Raw genomic sequence first — 20,712 nt, 5'->3', positions numbered from 1 at the left:
GTTAGTGGTAGAATGTTAGTGGTGGAATGTTAGAGTGGTGTAGTGTTAGAGTGGTTGGAGCATTAGAGTGGTGGAGTTTTTATGAGTGGTTGAGTGTTACTGTTAGTAGAATGTTAGTGGTGGAGTGGTGGAGTGTTAGAGTGTTGGAGTGTTAGTGGTAGAATGTTAGTGGTGGAGTGTTAGTGGTGTAATTTTAGACTGGTGGAGTGTTAGTGGTAGAATGTTAGTGGTGGAGTGTTAGAGTGGTGGAGTGTTATTAGTAGAATGTTTAGTGGTGGAGTGTTAGAGTGGTGGAGTGTTAGTGTTAGAATGTTAGTTGTGGAGTGTTAGAGTGGTGGTGAAGTTTAGAGTGGTGGAGTGTTAGTGGTAGAATGTTAGTGGTGGAGTGTTATTAGTAGAATGTTAGTGGTGGAGTGTTAGAGTGGTGGAGTGTTAGTGTTAGAATGTTAGTTGTGGAGTGTTAGAGTGGTGGAGTGTTAGAGTGGTGGAGTGTTAGTGTTAGAATGTCAGTTGTGGAGTGTTAGAGTGGTGAAGTTTAGAGTGGTGGAGTGTTAGTGGTAGAATGTTAGTGGTGGAGTGTTAGTGGTGAAGTTTAGAGTGGTGGACTATTAGAGTGTTGGAGTGTTAATAGTAGAATGTTAGTGGTCAAGTGGTGGTGTGTTAGTGGTAGAATGTTAATGGTGGAGTGGTGGAGTGTTAATTGTAGAATGTTAGTGGTGGAGTGTTGGAGTGTTAGAGTGGTGGAGTGTTATTAGTAGAATGTTAGTGGTGAAGTGGTGGAGTGTTAGAGTGTTAGCGTGGTGGAGTGTTAGTGGTAGAATGTTAGTGGTGGAGTGGTGGAGTGTTAGTGGTAGAATGTTAGTGGTGGAATGTTAGAGTGGTGTAGTGTTAGAGTGGTGGAGCATTAGAGTGGTGGAGTTTTAGAGTGGTTGAGTGTTATTAGTAGAATGTTAGTGGTGGAGTGGTGGAGTGTTAGAGTGTTGGAGTGTTAGTGGTAGAATGTTAGTGGTGGAGTGTTAGTGGTGTAATTTTAGACTGGTGGAGTGTTAGTGGTAGAATGTTAGTGGTGGAGTGTTAGAGTGGTGGAGTGTTATTAGTAGAATGTTAGTGGTGGAGTGTTAGAGTGGTGGAGTGTTAGTGTTAGAATGTTAGTTGTGGAGTGTTAGAGTGGTGAAGTTTAGAGTGGTGGAGTGTTAGTGGTAGAATGTTAGTGGTGGAGTGTTATTAGTAGAATGTTAGTGGTGGAGTGTTAGAGTGGTGGAGTGTTAGTGTTAGAATGTTAGTTGTGGAGTGTTAGAGTGGTGGAGTGTTAGAGTGGTGGAGTGTTAGTGTTAGAATGTCAGTTGTGGAGTGTTAGAGTGGTGAAGTTTAGAGTGGTGGAGTGTTAGTGGTAGAATGTTAGTGGTGGAGTGTTAGAGTGTTGAAGTTTAGAGTGGTGGAGTGTTAGTGGTAGAATGTTAGTGGTGGAGTGTCTGAGTTTTAGAGTGGTAGGGTGGTGGACGATGGCTTGATAAACAGTGTTAGAGTGGTTGAGTGTTATTAGTAGAATGTTAGTGGTGGAGTGGTGGTGTGTTACTGTGGTGGAGTTTTAGAGTGGTGGAGTGTTAGTGGTAGAACGTTAGTGGTGGAGTGGTGGAGTTTTAGAGTGGTGGACTATTAGAGTGTTGGAGTGTTAATAGTAGAATGTTAGTGGTCGAGTGGTGGAGTGTTAGTGGTAGAATGTTAATGGTGGAGTGGTGGAGTGTTAATTGTAGAATGTTAGTGGTGGAGTGTTGGAGTGTTAGAGTGGTGGAGTGTTATTAGTAGAATGTTAGTGGTGAAGTGGTGGAGTGTTAGAGTGTTAGTGTGGTGGAGTGTTAGTGGTGGAATTTTAGACTGGTGGAGTGTTAGCGGTAGAATGTTAGTGGTGGAGTGTTAGAGTGGTGGAGTGTTATTAGTAGAATGTTAGTGGTGGAGTGTTAGAGTGGTGGAGTGTTAGTGTTAGAATGTTAGTTGTGGAGTGTTAGAGTGGTTAAGTTTAGAGTGGTGGAGTGTTAGTGGTAGAATGTTAGTGGTGGAGTGTTAGAGTGGTAGGGTGGTGGACGATGGCTTGATAAACAGAGTTAGAGTGGTTGAGTGTTATTAGTAGAATGTTAGTAGTTGAGTGGTGGAGTGTTAGAGTGTTGGTGTGTTAGTGGTAGAATGTTAGTGGTGGAGTGTTTGAGTGGTGGAGTGTTAGTGTTAGAATGTTAGTTGTGGAGTGTTAGAGTGGTGAAGTTTAGAGTGGTGGAGTGTTAGTGGTAGAATGTTAGTGGTGGAGTGTTAGAGTGGTGGAGTGTTAGAGTGGTGGAGTGTTAGTGTTAGAATGTTAGTTGTGGAGTGTTAGAGTGGTGAAGTTTAGAGTGGTGGAGTGTTAGTGGTAGAATGTTAGTGGTGGAGTGTTAGAGTGGTGAAGTTTAGAGTGGTGGAGTGTTAGTGGTGGAGTGTCGGAGTTTTAGAGTGGTAGCGTGGTGGACGATGGCTTGATAAACAGTGTTAGAGTGGTTGAGTGTTATTAGTAGAATGTTAGTGGTGGAGTGTTGGAGTGTTAGTGGTAGAATGTTAGTGGTGGAGTGTTAGTGGTGGAATGTTAGAGTGGTGGAGTGTTAGAGTGGTGGAGTGTTAGAGTGGTGGAGTGTTAGTGGTAGAATGTTAGTTGTAGAGTGTTAGAGTGGTGAAGTTTAGAGTGGTGGGGTGTTAGTGGTGGACAGTCGGAGTTTTAGAGTGGTAGGGTGGTGGACGATGGCTTGATAAACATGCATCAACAGCCCAGCCCAGCCATTTGGTCGCAAGAATAACTGTCAAAGAAACAGAATATCGGTATGTTCATAATATCCTTTTAGCCTATTTGTGCGATGCGCAACTAAACACATTCTGAAAACTCTACCACACAGACATAGAATTGGAGCTGCCTCCCTGTCCCAAGCGGTTCCCTGGCCCTGGCCTCAGCCTGCGTGTGGTAGCTGAGGCTAGCTGGAGCTGTGATCTGGCTCCGGCACGGCTCTGGCAGTGGTGTGGAATGGCAGTTAAACTGTCACTGGGAGGAACTATAAATCTGCTGCTGAAGGTGAATGTAGCGTGATGCTGCTGCTGCCACAGGTGTGCTGCCTGCCAGTTAGTTCCTCTGTATTCTACAGCCGTCTGTCTACCGTATCTCCCCCATCCAGAGGAGGCTAGGATCACTGCTCCTGTAGCCGGACACAGTTGGCTGAGGCTAGCCAGAGTGAGTCAGCCAGTCGGGTGTGTGTGTGTCTGTCTGTGTGTTGGGGGTGGGGCTGCTGTCACTTTGGCAATGCCGAGGCACATATTGCAGCGATTACCACAGCGGAAAAATGTTTTTCTGCAACATGCAATTACTACAGATTACAGATTGCCTTCCTTGCATCAGAAGAACTCACCAGAGAGAGGAAGAAACACTGGGATGGGTGCCTGCACAGACAGACAAACTTATAGACAGACAAAGAGACAAAGAAAGAAGAGAAATGATTACAAGTCATACTAAAAAACCTCAAACGATGGATGAGTTGGTGCATTCATGAGACACATTTAGAGACTAAGGTCATGGACAGTTAGGGCCAAGTAAGGATCACTCTAAATACAATCAGCTACTTCACCATGAAGCTAAATATTCCTATTGGAGGATAAACAAGTCTCTTCAAGTTTGCAGAGTGCAGAAGTTGAAGTGTATGATTTACCAATTACAAAATGACGTCAATGTATACAAAACATGGTTCAAAGCCTAATCAGACGTGGCAGTATAACGGAGTTGATGAGGCAACCTTCAGGTCAGGTCATCAGTCTACTGCCCTCAACAATAAATCATCCTGGATCCGCTAGCTCGGCAAGAAAGGGCCCACAACTCACACGCAACCAACTGGATCAAAACTCAACCAAACGTGCTCCTATAATAACACAGCTCTTTTCGTGACTTTATCATCCAATGGTACTCTTAGTGGCTTTCCAATGAATAAACACCATGCATAACCACATCACAGCCTTCTAACTGTCATCGTGGAGCGAGTGTACCCGACAGATGATGTGTGAGGGCGGACCAATGGTGACATGAGAGTTCACAGAGAGAGTCCTCAGGGCAGGCCTGGAGGTGTCCCCTTGAACTGCTACTAAAGGACAGGGGTGACAGGGGTGGGGTCTAACCACGGAGTAAACCCTACACCCTGATCTAAACCTTCAAATCAAACACGCACCACTTGAAACTATTTCTTACACAAGATCTTTGATCTGGTATTGATAAAGCATGTCAATGTGAGGTCACACTACTGACAAGTCAATTGATCTTTGTATACCGATAATGTTCATGCTACCAAATTGAATTATTATGCAATCGTTATGGTGTAGTACTTTTTTGTCTGGTTTAGTGTAGCCTTTAGAAGAATTGGACACATGCTAGGGTGTATCAGAGGGAGAGTATATGAGTACTACTACAACAGAACATACAGTACAGTCACCTCACCCCTAGTCACGTCTGCAGCAGCCCCCTCTAGAGGAGAGTCTCTCTCTCTCTCTCTCTCTCTCTCTCTCTCTCTCTCTCTCACATAAATATGAGTTATATTTACAATGGTGTTTGTTCTTCACTGGTTGCCCTTTTCTTGTGGCAACAGGTCACAAATCTTGCTGCTGTGATGGCACACTGTGGTATTTCACCCAATAGATATGGGAGGTTATCCAAATGTGGTTTGTTTTTAGAATATTTGTAGATCTGTGTAATCTGAGGGAAATATGTGTCTATAATTTGGTCATTGTGATAGTGTTGCGTTTAGGAGGTAGGTGTAGGAGTCAGGCGCAGGAGAGCAGAGATGTCTGAGAAGTGTACTTTAATAGGAAAGTCCACCAACACAAGAATGGCACAATCAAAAAAGGTACAACGGAGAACCCGCAACAAACGCACAGAACGGCATAACCTCACCGAGCACATCACAATGAAAGAATAATCCTGCACAAACCTAGGCAGGCAACAGGGTAAATATATACACACAGAAATTAAAGCAAAGGAAACCAGGTGTGAAACAGAACCAAAGACAAAACAAACAGAAAAGGAAAAAGTGATCGGTGATGGCTAGTAGACCGGCGACCGAGCGCTGCCCGAACAGGGAGAGGAGCTACCTTCGGTAGAAGTCGTGACAGTCATACATTTGGCAGGAGGTTGGGAAGTGCAACTCAAATTCCACCTCATTTTGTGGGCAGAGTGCACATAGCCTGTCTTCACTTGAGAGCCATGTCTGCCTATGGTGGCCTTTCTCAATAGCAAGGCTATGCTCACTGAGTCTATACATAGTCAAAACTTTCCTTAAGTTTGGGTCAGTCACAGTGGTCAGGTATTCTGCCACTGTGTACTCTCTGATTAGGGCCAAATAGCATTCTAGTTTGCTCTGTTTTTTTGTTAATTCTTTCCAATGTGTCAAGTAATTATCTTTTTGTTTTCTCATGTGTTGGGCCTAATTGTGTTGCTGTCCTGGGGCTCTGTGGGGTCTGTTTGTGTTTGTGAACAGAGCCCCTGGGACAGCTTGCTTAGGGGACTCTTCTCCAGGTTCATCTCTCTGTAGGTAATGGCTTTGTTACGAAAGGTTTGAGAATCGCTACCTTTTAGGTGGTCGCAGAATTTAACGTCTCTTTTCTGGATTTTGATCATTAGCGGGCATGGGCCTAATTCTGCTCTGCGTGCATTATTTGGTGTTTTACATTGTACACCGCGGATATTTCTGCAGAATTCTGCATGCAGTCTCAATTTGGTGTTTGTCCTATTTCTCTCTCAAGTGCTGAGAGTTAAATGTCAAATGTCTCGGAGTGTGTTGATAACAGTGATCTGACTGGCCTCTTCATCGCGACCAATGTCTTCACTCAGTTACTGTAGCTAGCTGTAAGGCCCAGAGACAAGACAGAGACAACCCCAGCCGCCATTATTCTACTTTAATAAGCCCTTGGCTACACTCTGCACCTTTTGAAACATGTAGGCTGTGGATTAAAGATGAATGAGCTGAATGTGCTGGTTGTCTATCTCTGCGACTGCACTATTTCAGCTCGTCATGCTTACATAGTAATTAGCTGCTGGTTTTGGAAATGTTACAGGCTCATTCATCAGTTTATGGGATATATATTCTGACTGCCTAAACAGATCCCCAATGAGAGCGTGACTTTCTCGTGAATCACATGCATATACTCAAGTGAAGGCCTACAGTATTCAATTTGTGATTTACCCCAAATGAGTTTAAAGTCATTAGAAAAGAAAGATTGTGTAATCTCAATAAAGTAGTAGTGGTGCTCGTATCTGAGGCAGCTAAATGGAACATCGTATGATGAAGGAGTAATTGGCTAACACTTTAGATCTGAGAAGAAGGTATGATAAAAACTAGCAATGTGGCTCCTATTTGCTGGTCTGCATCATAATGGACAACAATGACCACCAACTGCAATGTGCTGACACATTATATAATCATCATTTGAGAAAACATCAGCAATCGGAGATCAGAATCCCCATACAAAATTAAACAATCTTTACCCGGTTTCTCTGTGAAGGATTACTTCTAAAAGTCTCTCTATAGTCTGTGTGTAAACATCCAAATGCTAGAATATGATTTGGCTTTGGGACGAGGGACAGAATGCTTTGATGACTTACGTCATGCTTGGAAAACTAATCACTGACACTCTTGTCATATCAAGCTGCAGAAGTCCATTTCATAGCAAACTGCATTTAAAAAACGACAGCGGGTAAACAGCTCTGGCATTTCAACTATACCACAGAATCCATCATTGGTACAAAAAAAATACCCTGATCCCAAATGTAGAGCTCATTTAATCCGAGAGGAATAAAACTCCATTTCATAGGAGTCGTCCATTCAGAACACTCATATTTCCACTGAGCAGAAAACCCCCGGCTGAAATTCGAGCAGACACTTTTCGGAAGGAATGCGTTCGGTGGGTTGAGGGCCAGACTCGCCCTGTAATTTGTGAATGTACAGAAATGTGCGACCGCCACAGCCGCTAAAGATAGAAATCTTAGTCTTATGTCATCATTTAACCTCAAACTATTTCTAATTGCCCCATAGCCCACTTTTTCAAAAGAAAAGATCCCCTCCAATGGCACATGTGCACACGCCTGAAAATAGCTTGTGTATTTATGTGGTTATTCATATACATATTGAGAATGAACATTTCACTTTTGTATCTCCTCACATATCTGAAAGTGTCTCCCCATCAAAGCCTCTTTAAAGTGACATCAGCCATGGGAGATATGGCTGGGTGGCGGGCATGATAGCGTCGGGTATAGGTTTACAACTCAAAGGCTTGTGAGGGTTTCTCAGCTAATGGGGATGATATTCAAACTATTAGCTTTTACATTCTGTCTCATTATTAGCCAAACCATATGAAAATGGAGAGGAAGAAAACTTTGCCACTCCCCTTGATCTTCCATGTTTCGGGGTGTTGGTTGGCGACTGCAGGGCAAGGCAGGCCTGAGTACGCTCATTTGAAAACATGCCTCAAGTGGGAATGAAAGGGCTGAAAGTGTGTGATGCTTTCTCCTGTGATTTCTCTTCTGAAAACCTTGATGGTAATATGGTCCTAAGTTCTTGAAAACAGAGGGGGGCAGAAGGGCTGGAGGTTTATATGCCAGTGCACAGTTCACAGTAAGAGTTCATATGATTTAAAGGAGGAAACTTAAATGGGAATCTATTCATTTTGGTTGGAGCTCTCCCTAACCATTCTTACTCTAACCCCCCAAACTCTTTCCAAACTGGAGGCATGCAGTGTTTTGACTGGGCCTATAGAGGCTAGTGCTGAAAACTCTGGGTTTTAAAAGTAGAGGGTAAAAACTAGTCTAGCGTCTGCGTGAGGTGGGTCTGGGGTTAGACATCCTCCTGGAGTTCTGCGTTCGGTTGAGCTGAACCCACTTGGATCATTAAAAATCGTTCAGGGGCACGACAGGCTACGTCCTCAGTGTCTGTGTGGCTGAAACTATAGAAACTGCGTGTTGCAATGTAGGAGTATAAATATGACAGGAACCCGAAGCGCGAGTTACCGCTGCGCAGGGTAGCTGGTCGTGTGGTCATATATTAATAATAAACGGAGGCAGGAGGATGACTGAAATGTTGCCAATGTCATTGTCCCACTTTAGTTCTTTCATTGCCTCAAAATAGCGAACAATGATAGGCGATACTTTTGAAGACATGAGGTCCTGAAATATGCACCCTGCAGCTTCAGCTAATTTAGCCTACATTTTGAGATCATATAGCATTTACATTTTAAGATGTTATTATTGTATTCAACAGTTGGTTGAATAGTTACTTTCTAACTACTCAGATAGAACCTCAGAAGATATTAGGCATATGAGTTTATTAGAAGAATGACCTGTTTTAGACAAATGTCCCTTGTTCTCCAAAAGCCACAGGCCTTGATCTTTGAGGTCATTTGGCAATTAAGAATTTTCTCTCTTCGTAAAGAAACAGGTTTGCTGACAGCTCACCCCGTTGAGGGCTCACATCACTATGCAGTCTGCACTCTAGACAACCGCCTAGCAGAAGTGCCTTCAGAAAGTATTCAAACCCCATTTTGTTGTGTTACAAAGTGGCATTAAAATGGATTAAATTGTCATTCTAACATTTGTAAAAATATATATATGAAAAATAAAACACTAATATATCTTGATTAGACAAGTAGTCAACCCACTGAGTCAATACATGTTAGAATCAGTCTTGCTGGGCAAGTCTCGAAGAGATTTGAACACCTGGATAGTACAATATTTGCACATTATTCTTTAAAAAATTATTCAAGCTCTGTCAAGTTGGTTGTTGATCATAGCTAGACAGCCATTTTCAAGTCTTGCCATAGATTTTCAAGCCGATAAAAAAAAAAAAAGAACTAGTCAACTCAGGAACATTCATCTTGGTAATCAATTCTATTATATATTTGGTCTTGTGTTTTAGGTTATTGTCCTGCTGAAATGTGCATTTGTCTCCCAGTATCTGCTAGAAAGGAGACTGAATCAGGTTTTCCTCTAGGATTTTGCCTGTGATTAGTTCTATTCCGTACATTTTTATCCTAAAAAACTTCATCGTCCTTGCAAATAAATGACAAGCAGACCTATAACATGATGCATACACCACCACATTTGAAAACATGAACAGTGGTACTCAGTTATGTGTTGTATTTGCCACAAACATAATGCTTTGTATTCAGGACATAAAGTAAATCTATTTGACGCATTTTTTTGCAGTTTTACTTTAGTGCATGTTTTTGAATATTTTTATTCTTTACGCAGCGTTTCCCAAACTTTCTCCTGGGGACTCCAAAGGGTGCACGTTTTGGTTTTTGCCCTAGTATTACACAGCAGATTCAAATAATCAAAGCTTGATAATGAGTTCATTATTTGAATCAGCTGTGTAGTGATAGGGCAAAAAAGTAAACGTGCACCCCTTGGGGTCCTGAGGACCTAGTTTGGGAAAAACTGCTGTACAGGCTTCCTTCTTTTCACTGTCATGTAGGTTAGTATTGTGGAGTAACTACAATGTTGTTGATCCATCCTCAGTTTACTCCTTTCACAGCCATTAAACTGTAACTGTTTTAAAGTCACCATTGGCCTCATGGTGAAATCCCTGAGCTATTTCCTTCCTCTCTGGCAACTGAGTTAGGAAGGACACCTGTATCTTTGTAGTGACTGGGTGTATTGATACAACAGCCAACGTGTAATTAATAACTTCACCATGCTCAAAGGGATATTCAATGTCTGCTTTATTTTTTACCCATCTACCAATAGGTGACCTTCTTTACAAGGCATTGGAAAACCACCCTGGAATTTGTGGTTGAGTCTGTGTTTGAAATGCACTGCTTGACTGAGGGACCTTACAGATAATTGTATGTGTGGGGTACAGAGTAGCAGAGATGAGGTAGTCATTTAAAAAATCATGTTAAACACTATTATTGCACACTGAGTGAGTCCAAACAACTTACTATGTGACTTATTAAGCACATTTTTACTCCTGAACTTATTCAGGCTTGCCATAATAAAGGGGTTGAATACTTATTGACTCAAGACATTTCAGCTTTTTTTGTATTAATTTGTACAATTTTCGAAAAACATAATTACATTTTGACATTATGCGATATTGTGTGTAGGCCAGTGATTAAAAAAATCTAAATGCAATCAATTTTAAATTCAGGCCATATGTAACACAACGAAATGTGGAAAAAGTCTAGGGGTGTGAATACTTTCTGAAGGCACTGTATAGACAGACAATGGCTGTGTGATCATTGTTATGAATGTGTTTGGCGCCAATTCGTGTTGTTAAAATATGATTTAAAATGGCTTCCCTCCTAACGGTCTCGGCCTTGGCAGGCGTGAAGAGTGTATAATTTTCTCATCCCATCTCCCTCGCCACTCTACCCGCAAGACTTTGGCTTCGTATCTGTCTGACTGACATCAGTATAATAAAGAAAATGAAGGGTACATCTAAACCCACTCCCATCCCTTCTTACCACAATTTCCTTACTATATAAAATAAAAAACAACAGAAGAAACGTACACGCGCTACACGTGCGCGCGCATGCACGCACACAAACAAACACACACACACTTAGTATATTCAACATAAGTGGGACAAATGCATTTAAATGTACATTTAAATAGTCTAATTATGAGTAGTCTAATTATTGTCATGGATAATTATATATCAAACACTATTAACCTACATTAGTAATCGCATTGTGAATTAACTTCAGTAACGCAATAATATAGAGCCTACTGCCTGCAACTAAACAGTACTTTGGAAAATTGAAGGCGAATAAATTGACCTTAGATCCACACTTTGGGAGGTAAATTGACCTTAGATCCACACTTTGGGAGGTAAATTGTAACAGCTTGCATCAATGAATCGTTGCAAGGTATTTATTCCATCCTTGGATGTGTTTTGTGTTATTCATTTCTGAAATAATTCTGATGGGAGCGGTTTTTAATATCTTTGTGGTTTGTGTGCATCTATGGATCATTTAACACCACAAAATAGCCCCAACAATCAAATGCCTCTTGATTTAAAAAACAAGTTGTCCACAAATATTTGACATTTCATTTTAATTTGGGATTTGTATTAATATGTACTCTAGGCCTATATCGAATGCGATTGTAGGTAATCTCCATAATGTGTTTTGCTTACTTTTGTATGCTTACTAAATAACTGCTATTTGATATGTGGGCTATACAGTCATATATTTGTTTATTCCATAATTTATTGTGCGTTGGACAAAATGGTAAATATCCCTCCATACACCTGCGGTGGAAAAAAGTCAAAATTCTAAAACAAAATCCACGGTCCTTAATCGAAATGATCGGCTATGGGAGTAAAACAACACATTTATTCATAACTTCATTAGAAAGTAAAAGGTGACATTAAACGAATAAAGCTTGAGTGATTTTTACTTCCCCTTAGAAGCCTATACATCAATTCAGAAAATAATGTAAATGTTATTATTTGGGATCCCGAGTACAATTTCTGATGAATTTTCAACAACAACAAAAAACGTCAAGTTCGACACAGGCGATAATAGGTCGTCTATGACTCACATTTTCTCGTCTTGGTGCAGGTATATAGTATATATGTTGTTATTTCTAATTTCTCTGATGGTATAAATGCCGTTTCTCTATTCAGACCCCCTCTGTACTGAAGGCAGGTCCATTTGACAAAGACAAATTGCGCCAACTAGCGCCTGCGAGCCATCATTGCCTGGGAAGGAGTGAACAGGGTGTGTCGTTTCTTGTGCAGTACATAGTAACCTATTAATGGATGGAATTCCAATTAATAATTGTCTGTGGCTACTGTACTTGGCACAATTGTAGTTGTTATGTAAGCCTATTAGTTTCAATTTGGCGTGATCGAATGAAAGTGATAAGACAATTATATGTAATTATATAGGCTATATTTACAAAGATGCACCTACTATGCATATTGTGTCAAATGGAGGCCAATATTATTTATTTATAGTACTCATCATTAGCCTAATTCAGCCCATGTCCCTGGATATGGGGGTAACAAATAATATTTTAAAAGGAAAAGAAAGAGAACAAAACGTATATTGCTAATTCCACATATTATGTCAATAGGTCTCTAACCCTAGCAGCACTACGGTTCATTTAATCTAGCCCAAGCCTATTACTCTATATTACATAATACTAAACCAAACACATTCATCCATAGATGCCTTTGATGTTCTCTGAAAAAAGCAGGAGTAAATTGCAGGGACAAGAATGGGAAAATCATATCAAATTCACAACTCATATTGATCAACCATATGTCATTTGAAAGGTGCATGAACTCCTGACGTGATAAATAGCACATTGCAGTTGATTGACAATTATGCATTCAGATGTAGCAGCCTATTCATTTTAGTAAAACTACATTTTGCTAATAGTGAGTATAAGCCCATAACAATATCATAAGTAGACCTACGCTATATTATATGACTGGCCTACTTATCATCAAAATATGAATGATATATGTTTCCCTAAATGTCTCTTCTGCAGTCACCAAATAAATGCGCCAGCTTGAATTATTGTTATCTTTTCACACTGTATGTAAACACACTGCGGTGATGTGCTAATATAAGCAGAATGCATTATGTGATTCTATTTCTTCGAAGGTAGTAGCCTGTATAATTTTACCGGTGTCATATATAGGCATAAAGAAGGAAGACTGATCAATTATAACACGACGTTTTTTAAAATCTTCAATAAACAAATAGGCCGAACTTTTATTTAGCATTATACTTCACCATTCAGCCGCGATGCCGGATGTAATTTCAACACTATAATGAATGCATGAGAACAGTTGCTGTAACTTTACGTATAAATGTAGCCTAACTGTGCAAAACATTAAAACAACTAAGCACATAGTGTAGAAAAGCACAAGATACGTAGTCTGTCAATAATATATCGTGTGAGTATAACAGAGTAAGCAGAGAGCGCTTCACTTCGTTTATATTCCGGAGACGTTGATTGGTCTAATGAAAGAAAGTCCAACCCAGGCGACTCATTGGTCGAAGTCATCCGCACACTCCAACCACTAAACAGTAAAATGACTTGAGTAAATAATATCACGGCAGTCTTCACTCTCGCACCACCACTCAGTCAAGCGCCTATTTCAACCTAGAGAGAGAATAGTTCACAAGAAAATAGTTTTGGGATCTCGACTTACTTTTTAGTTTCATTAAGGATAATATGTGGCAAGTGGCAGGACATTTGATACCGAGGAACAAAAATCATTGAATAAAAATAAACTTCTTCACTTGACGTCCGCGTGTAACCATCGGAATTCTTCGTATCAAACTCTGCGTCGAGAACTGTGAATTACTGAGTACACTGCAGCCTACTTTGGCGAGACTCGATGAGCATAATTCAATTGAAGGAGCTCATTCAGTCACCGAGGTTGAAACAAGATTGAGAACATTCTGCTGTGAAGTTGAAGCGCAAACAAGCAGCACTCGAATCGTCAGCTTCCGTGAATATTGCAAAAACGACTGGATTTTATAATTTGCCTTAGACCTTTATTTTCTAATATGCGGCCAAAATTGTAGTGTGGAGGGGCGTCGCATCAAGTGCTGAATAGTGCAGAATCAAAAGTGAGCCATAGCATAGGCAACCAGAACAGAGCACAGTGAGAAAGAGGTTAGATCGGAGTTTGCGGTTTCTTGGTTTTGTTGTAGTCAGTGAGAAACAGAAACCAACTTGATGTTTGTCAGGTAGCTACATCCTGAGCAGATGATATAACACGCAACCATTAAACTGTATCGTCCCTGCAAGGTACGACATATACTACACACACTGGACAGTCCAGGACTCATCGTGATAGATTAACCGGGGGCTGCGTGCGCTCAGCTCCATCATCGCGTAAACCACTGGACTTCGCCGAGACCAAAGGAGCAAGTGTCAGAGAACGAGAAAATATACATTTTTTTTTTAAAGAGCCCCGAACACTCGTCAAAACCCCTAGAGAAGTGGCCGTGACCCAAGCTGTTGTGATGCATATTCCCGTAGACCCTACCACCACCAGACGGTTCACACCGCCCTCCACGTCGTTCCCCTGCAGCAAGATTGGAGACGGCAGCGGGACCATGGGCACCCCTGGACCGCTGAGGACACGACCCGAGGCCAGGAATGTGGTGGACGTCCTGTCAGACCACGCTGGCGAACTGGTCCGGACGGACAGCCCAAACTTCCTCTGCTCCGTGCTGCCCTCACACTGGAGGTGCAACAAGACACTCCCTGTGGCTTTCAAGGTAAGGCAAATTACTAATTACAAATGGGCACTTGTAAAATAATGAACGACCTAATTACGTATTACTGCTACCGCAGAATAATTTGAACTCAAGTGTCAAATGCCATTTTTTATGTTTTCTTGAGCTTCATATAGCCAACAGGGCATAAACTGGCATTAGTATTACAAAGTTTACGCAGATCCATGTTATGTAATATAAATAATTTAATTAAATCAAGTTGTGAAAATCCTAGTGGCCTACCAAAGTGATAACTTGGCAGTAGCTTTTTTTTGTAGCTTTTTTGTTGTTGCATTTGACCCAATTGAATATGACATTTACACAGCCTAGTGTTTGGATTTGCACGAACTGCAAATAGGCCTACATACAATGAAGGAACAATTAGCATACAACATAATACAAATAATTATAATTTAGTAATAATAATGATAAATAATACAATTAATTAATTATAGTTGATAAACTAGTTATTATTAAATTGCTATTTTGAAAGGCCTTTCAGTGCAGAATAAAATCTGCATATTTCGAAGCAATGAAACGATGCTTCACTGCACGTTATCAATTATATTTATACACCAGGAAGTGATAGAATTCGAGGGCTAAAAGTGTAATGTTTTGTAAAATAGCCTAAATATATTTTATTGTATCACTACCAAATGTAAAAATGCTTGTTGAGGTCGTATTCTTATTTATTAAAATGTGCTAACATTCTTTTTAAAAGCGATTTGGATATTGGTCGATCAAATGTAAAAGTCATTTCCATAGCTTAAAATATTGTTTCAATTGCAAGCTTGCTTCAAGGAAGCATCTTACCATGTAATTTAACCCACCTATAGCACAATAGGCCTTTATATTTGGACCCAAATATTTTCTAATTAAATATAAAATTATTTTTTTAATGGATTGGAAATCAGGTGTAATATTTTAGTTTTATGGTGCGTTTTCTTTTCTTCCACCGGATGTGGTTTGGTGTAGTCTGTGTTTGTTTAGCATGGTGATCCAGGTTGACCGCGTTGTGTTATCACAGGTTGTCGCACTCGGTGATGTGCCCGACGGGACTTTGGTCACAGTGATGGCGGGGAACGACGAGAACTACTCAGCGGAGCTTAGGAACGCGTCTGCGGTGATGAAGAACCAGGTCGCCCGCTTCAACGACCTGCGGTTCGTGGGCAGGAGCGGACGAGGTGAGCGGAAGGAGTCACGCACCTCTATCTTACATCATTAATAATGAAGAGTTTACTTCACATCCAAAACACCTTCCTGCATGCGTCATTGCACTGACTTGCAAAACTATAGCCTGAGTATACCTCATTTTGGTAATCGATTTAAACAAAGAAAGTGATCAAATAAATTAATGGATAAAATAAAAAGGTTTTAGGGGACGTGAGAAGTTGATGAAAACCACGTCGAAATTCATATCCTGGTGTAATAGCTTTAAAGAGCGTACAACCATTACCAGTGTTTATTGGAAGACGGGAAATCCAGAGCACAATATAATTATTCCAAATTTTAAGATTGCGTTTGAAAATGCTTAATAGACATAGAGCGAAACCCAATTTCAAACTACAGCCTAATGCTGAGTGAGGCATTACCACAGTTATTTCTATAATTGACCATCACGCACGCCCCTCTCAAAAGATGATCGGGTTAGTAGCCGCAGCCTCTATATTATATGAACATTATACCATTGTCTTTACATGTCCAAATCACCAAAATGCCTGGACCAGAATATTCCGTTCAAGGCTTGGGACTTGCTTGTTTACACACCTTTAAAAACTAGCGCTCACATAGCTGACGTTCGACCAGAACCTTCTCTCTTCCCTCTCCTTCCTCCTGGCCCGCGCATTCACACTTTAAATAGTTGCTGACTGATGAATGGAAAACGCTCTAGTAGATCCTTTCATTTTTGTAGTCAATTATCCCACCCCAGGATTCCCTTTTCCCCAACAGTCTCTTTAACAAGATAGGCTATGCCTTGTTTTTATTAAAGCGCCGCTTCATAGGCTGAGATGAAAAACGGACCGTTGCATGATCCAGCGCTCTCCCCACGCCTTTCATGCAGATGGAGAGCTCAAGGATGAGAGCTCAAGTTTATTGTTCAACAATGGGCCTTGTTGAACAATAAACTGTTGCTGTAAGCCTTTCAGAGAATCTGGAATAGATTCTCTCAATAATTCAAATCATGCCCACAGTTCAGCTCATCAAAGAGGGGGTCCCTTTAATTCACAAACTTAAAAGGGAGGCATATCAGAAGGCACTTTTAATTCAGCACGTTGACTGTGGTGGTCATTGCCAAAGTGCTTGTTCCACAAAAATCAGCTTATTTCCACAATTAATTACCCACGCCTCTAAACCTTCACACATGATGTTCCTCCTGAATCTATGTCTTACTGATGCATTTCACTTACCAAGGCCCTCTCTATTCTGTCTAACCCAGGAAAGAGCTTCACTCTAACCATCACAGTCTTCACCGGTCCCCCTCAGGTGGCCACCTACCACCGTGCCATTAAAGTGACTGTGGATGGGCCCAGGGAACCCAGACGTGAGTACTTACAGGGTACATGAGAATATTTGTCTTGTCAGAAGTCTAATGTGCTGCTATATCAGGAGCTGTGTGTAGAGGGATTCACAGAGAAAGAGAGAGGCTATTCTTGGTGTTGGGGGATGAGAGAACAGGGTGCCATCATTGGAGACTAAAAGAGATACATGAGTCATATGCAGATGATACAAGAAAATGTAGCCGTGTGAGTGCGTGTCCGTGTGTGTGTGGGTGGGTGTGTGTGTGGGTGGGTGGGTACGGTCAGTGTGTGGGAGGATCAACAACAGTTGACCAGCAATTGCAGTTAATGGGAGACAATGCTGTGTATTGGATGGTGCAGCAGTGTTCGTGTCTGTGTGGTATTAGGGTGTGGGGAGTGGCACTGTCAGAGGAAACGGTAAAGTGTATTAATGCATAATCAGAGACCGCTAAGAGGAGCTGTGTGTCTCCAAGCAGCTAATACCAAACGCTTATGGCCTCACCCTGCTGCCTCTGGTCAAATGGTCATACCTGGGTGACCACATAAGTGGCTCCTTGACTTAATACTCTTAAAGAGATGGTTTATGCTAACAGATTTAGCCCAATATGCTAAAGCCGTTAGAGCCATCGTTTGGGTAGTGATGCATATCAAAGTGGTTTAATGTGTGATCATGTGAAAGACTGGAGGATTGTGTTACAAGGATGAGTCAACCTCTAAAGGCTGCTGGTGTGTGTGTGACCATGCATGGCTGACACCAGTCAGATCAGATAGGTATAGGGTTGTGATCCTTCCTGTTGAGAAATCATGTTTATTATGGTTCTACTGTACAGGTTTTTAGTGGCTGCCCCGGATGGGTGAATTGCTACGCTTATTTGGGATAGGGTGGATTCATCCCAGTCAAAACCGACCAACTGGCCAATGCAGGGAGCCAGGCGGTTCTGTATGCCACATGGAGGGGACATGGGGATCCTAGCAAGGGGCGAGGGGGTGAAGGGCGAGGGGTGGCGCATCGCCTGCCAGGCTGGAGGCTATTTGAGGAGGCGTTGAAAATGGAGGAGAACAGTGTGGAGAAAGGGAAGGGGGAGGAATAGATAAGAATATCCTTTGTGTTTGTGTGAAATGTGATAGAGTTGCTGGCTATGTCTGTATGTAGTAAATTATATGTACTGCATTTTGTTTGTGTCTGCGTGCATGCACTGCTGAAGAAAAACAGGCAGTGTGTTGGCTTCCTGTAGTTAGAAACAAGCATGCACATACGGTAAAGCAGTCTCCTCTCTGTCTACATGTCATGTCTGCACTCAAGGCATCAGAGTGGCCTTTTATTCACTATACACCCTGGTGGCCAGGCCCCATCCTGCTATACAGCGACATGGTTTAATCTAGGGAAGGGGAATTTTGTGTTAAAAAGGTTTAAAAGGATGATATGAGTGGACTCAAATAGAGAATGGCACCACCCCGTTTGTACTTTATAATGACAATCCTTACATTATTCCTTCCTAAATATTTCAGTGTAAAAAAAATACATCAAAAATTAAAAACACACAACACAGACTTTATGATATCCTCAGTTAACCAGCTGTCTGCATATACGTTTAAGTATAACATCAAAGCAGATGACCATCCCTCTATCCCATTGTGAGATGAATGAGAGCCTGTTCCCTGGTTGGCCTGCATACGTTCACCTGTCGGTTGGCTGGCTGGCTGGCAGAGTAGAGCGTGTCAGGCTGCTCAGGGCTTTACTGTGTGTTTGTGTAGGGCCTGCATTTACCATGGCTGCCAGCAAAGAGGCTGGTACAGGGGGAGGGAGGCGTTTTATTAACGTTTACAAATCCAGCTAGGAAACCTGACGGACAGGAAGGAAGCTCCCCTGCGGCAATGATCTGCCAAACACACAACGCTCACCTCACACAGCATGATCCAAAAACCCATACACAGAAACACACACAAATACACACACAAATGCTTTGCAGACACACATTATTTTTTCCAACTAATGTTGAAAGTATTAGACATTTTCCTCTTCCCCTCAAATACACTATGTTGCTTTTGTGTCACTTCGTCCCAAAACACTCCACTTGCTGTCCAGTAGGCCTGTGAGCAACATTTTACAAAGTGAACCCTACAGCACAGTCTCTTTGATTAGAGCCACCCCGTGCTTTCTGAGAAGCAGCTTTGTGTACGTCAATGTTCTGCTGACGATCAGAGAGAGAGAAGGAAGACGTGCGATAGGAAGCAAGATATGACTGAAGTGTTGAGACCATCCCTGTCGCTGCTCGCATGCAGTTGCCCCCCCCCCCCCACCTTTCCCTCCCCCTTTCCTCTCTCTCTCCCCTCTCCTCCCTACCGAGTTCAGCTGAATTAATCCCCTAACCGTATTTAGCCTCCGTCTTCTCTCTCTGAGTGATGACATCACCCGTCACATATCCTCCGAGGGGAAGGGCTGTTAGTACTTTATGTATCTCACCCAGAGTTAATCAGTTCCTGAGAAAGAGGAACTCACCAGAGACGAAGGACACAGGGCTGGGCCGAGAACATACATGACTATGAGAAAAACAGAGGAAGAGGACCACTTGTTTCGTAGCTCAACCCTAGGTGAGAGGCAGCAGAGGCAGCCATGGTGCACGACACTGTGTGTACAGTTCATCAGCTTGCATACATGCAAACAGAGACATGTGTATGCACATTCATGCATTCAGTCATGGCAGGCCCTTTACTGCTGTCTATCCTGTTTCTATGAGACTACCACACTCTTTCCCACACACAGTATTGTACTTCTACAGAATTCACTTGATCATTGCTGTGTTTTGTTGCCAATATTTATTCTGTTGGGTGTGTTCACACAGCTTCAGAAGATTGGGGGGGTATGGGGAGGGTGGGCAGGTAGATTCTATTTGCATTTGGCACGCAGACTGTACAAAGAATGCAAATAGACAATGACATTTGCGTTGCTATTTTTCTTGACAGTGCAGTCTCTCTTCATAGTAAACAAAGAGAGGCGAGTGTTAATGTGTGTGTGTGTGTGTGTGTGTGCACCTGCCAGGTGTGTCCATACCCTAAGTCATCAGCTCGGCCACGCCTATGCTCCACAAATCACATGAAAGGTTCGCCCTCGGTGCCAATTGCTATCTCAAAGGCCACTTTGATGTTGAAATGGAGATGGGTGTTTTTGAAAAAGCCTACAGGTGTACCAGTGCCAGGAGAGAAAAAAGTGTCACGTCTGTCTGACGTTGGGTGCTTTCCTGCCTAACCACATAGCCAGCCCAACCATCCTCACTAAAACTCCCAGATGCACAACCTGCAGACATGGTGACATAGCAGCAGCACTTATGTCAAAGAAGAAAAACACCTCCTTTAAGAGACCCGTGATGTCATCTGATGTGGAATTGGACTGGCGCTGTTAAAGACATAAAGGACACACATTTCTAAGGCCAGTCAAGCCGGAGGTATGGAGAGAGTGTTGTTTGGAATGACGTGAGGCAATGGCGAGCGCTCTCTCTGGACTCAGTCTCTCCATCACACTTGGCCTCTGCGATTAGAAACAGAGCAAATATTGACTGACTGACTGATAAATCCGCTGGAATGCAGTTTGTAAATTGAATATGTTCGATTGGTTTCAGAAGAAACCTATGTTCTGGGACAAACATTCACATCATTCACTCTGACTAGGTACAGGAGTGGGGCAAGAGGGAGCTGGCATATGCCATGTATACAGTGACTCTACTATAATACTTCCATCTGCTAGTGTCCTCGGCCATCCAGTTAGAGGCCCGAGGTGAGGCCTGTAGAGCCATGGCATGATTAAGTTCCTTCATTAGTGGAGAGGTACGGCTGAGAGGGTGGAGGTGATGTTTCTTTGACCCTGGCTGATGCGACCTATACACCCATCCATCAGCATCGAGTACAA

At 42.1% G+C, this 20,712-nt stretch overlaps 1 protein-coding gene across 3 annotated transcripts in view; it reads left to right on the top strand.

Moving 5' to 3' along the window:
- Positions 1-20,712, top strand: part of LOC115138418 (runt-related transcription factor 3-like) — an 82,290-nt gene that overhangs the window by 28,209 nt on the left and 33,369 nt on the right. For 2 of the 3 annotated variants that reach the window (XM_029675248.2, XM_029675245.2), the window contains exons 3-5: positions 14,051-14,292; positions 15,317-15,473; positions 16,727-16,846. In XM_029675248.2, coding sequence (XP_029531108.1) covers positions 14,051-14,292; positions 15,317-15,473; positions 16,727-16,846 — 519 coding nt within the window. The remainder of the gene's footprint in view (positions 1-14,050; positions 14,293-15,316; positions 15,474-16,726; positions 16,847-20,712) is intronic. The other variant, XM_029675247.2, reaches the window with a different exon arrangement.

The sequence above is a fragment of the Oncorhynchus nerka genome, linkage group LG12 (assembly GCF_034236695.1).
Source record: "Oncorhynchus nerka isolate Pitt River linkage group LG12, Oner_Uvic_2.0, whole genome shotgun sequence".
NCBI classification, from domain to species: domain Eukaryota; kingdom Metazoa; phylum Chordata; class Actinopteri; order Salmoniformes; family Salmonidae; genus Oncorhynchus; species Oncorhynchus nerka.
This window is presented reverse-complemented; position numbering and strand designations above follow the sequence as displayed.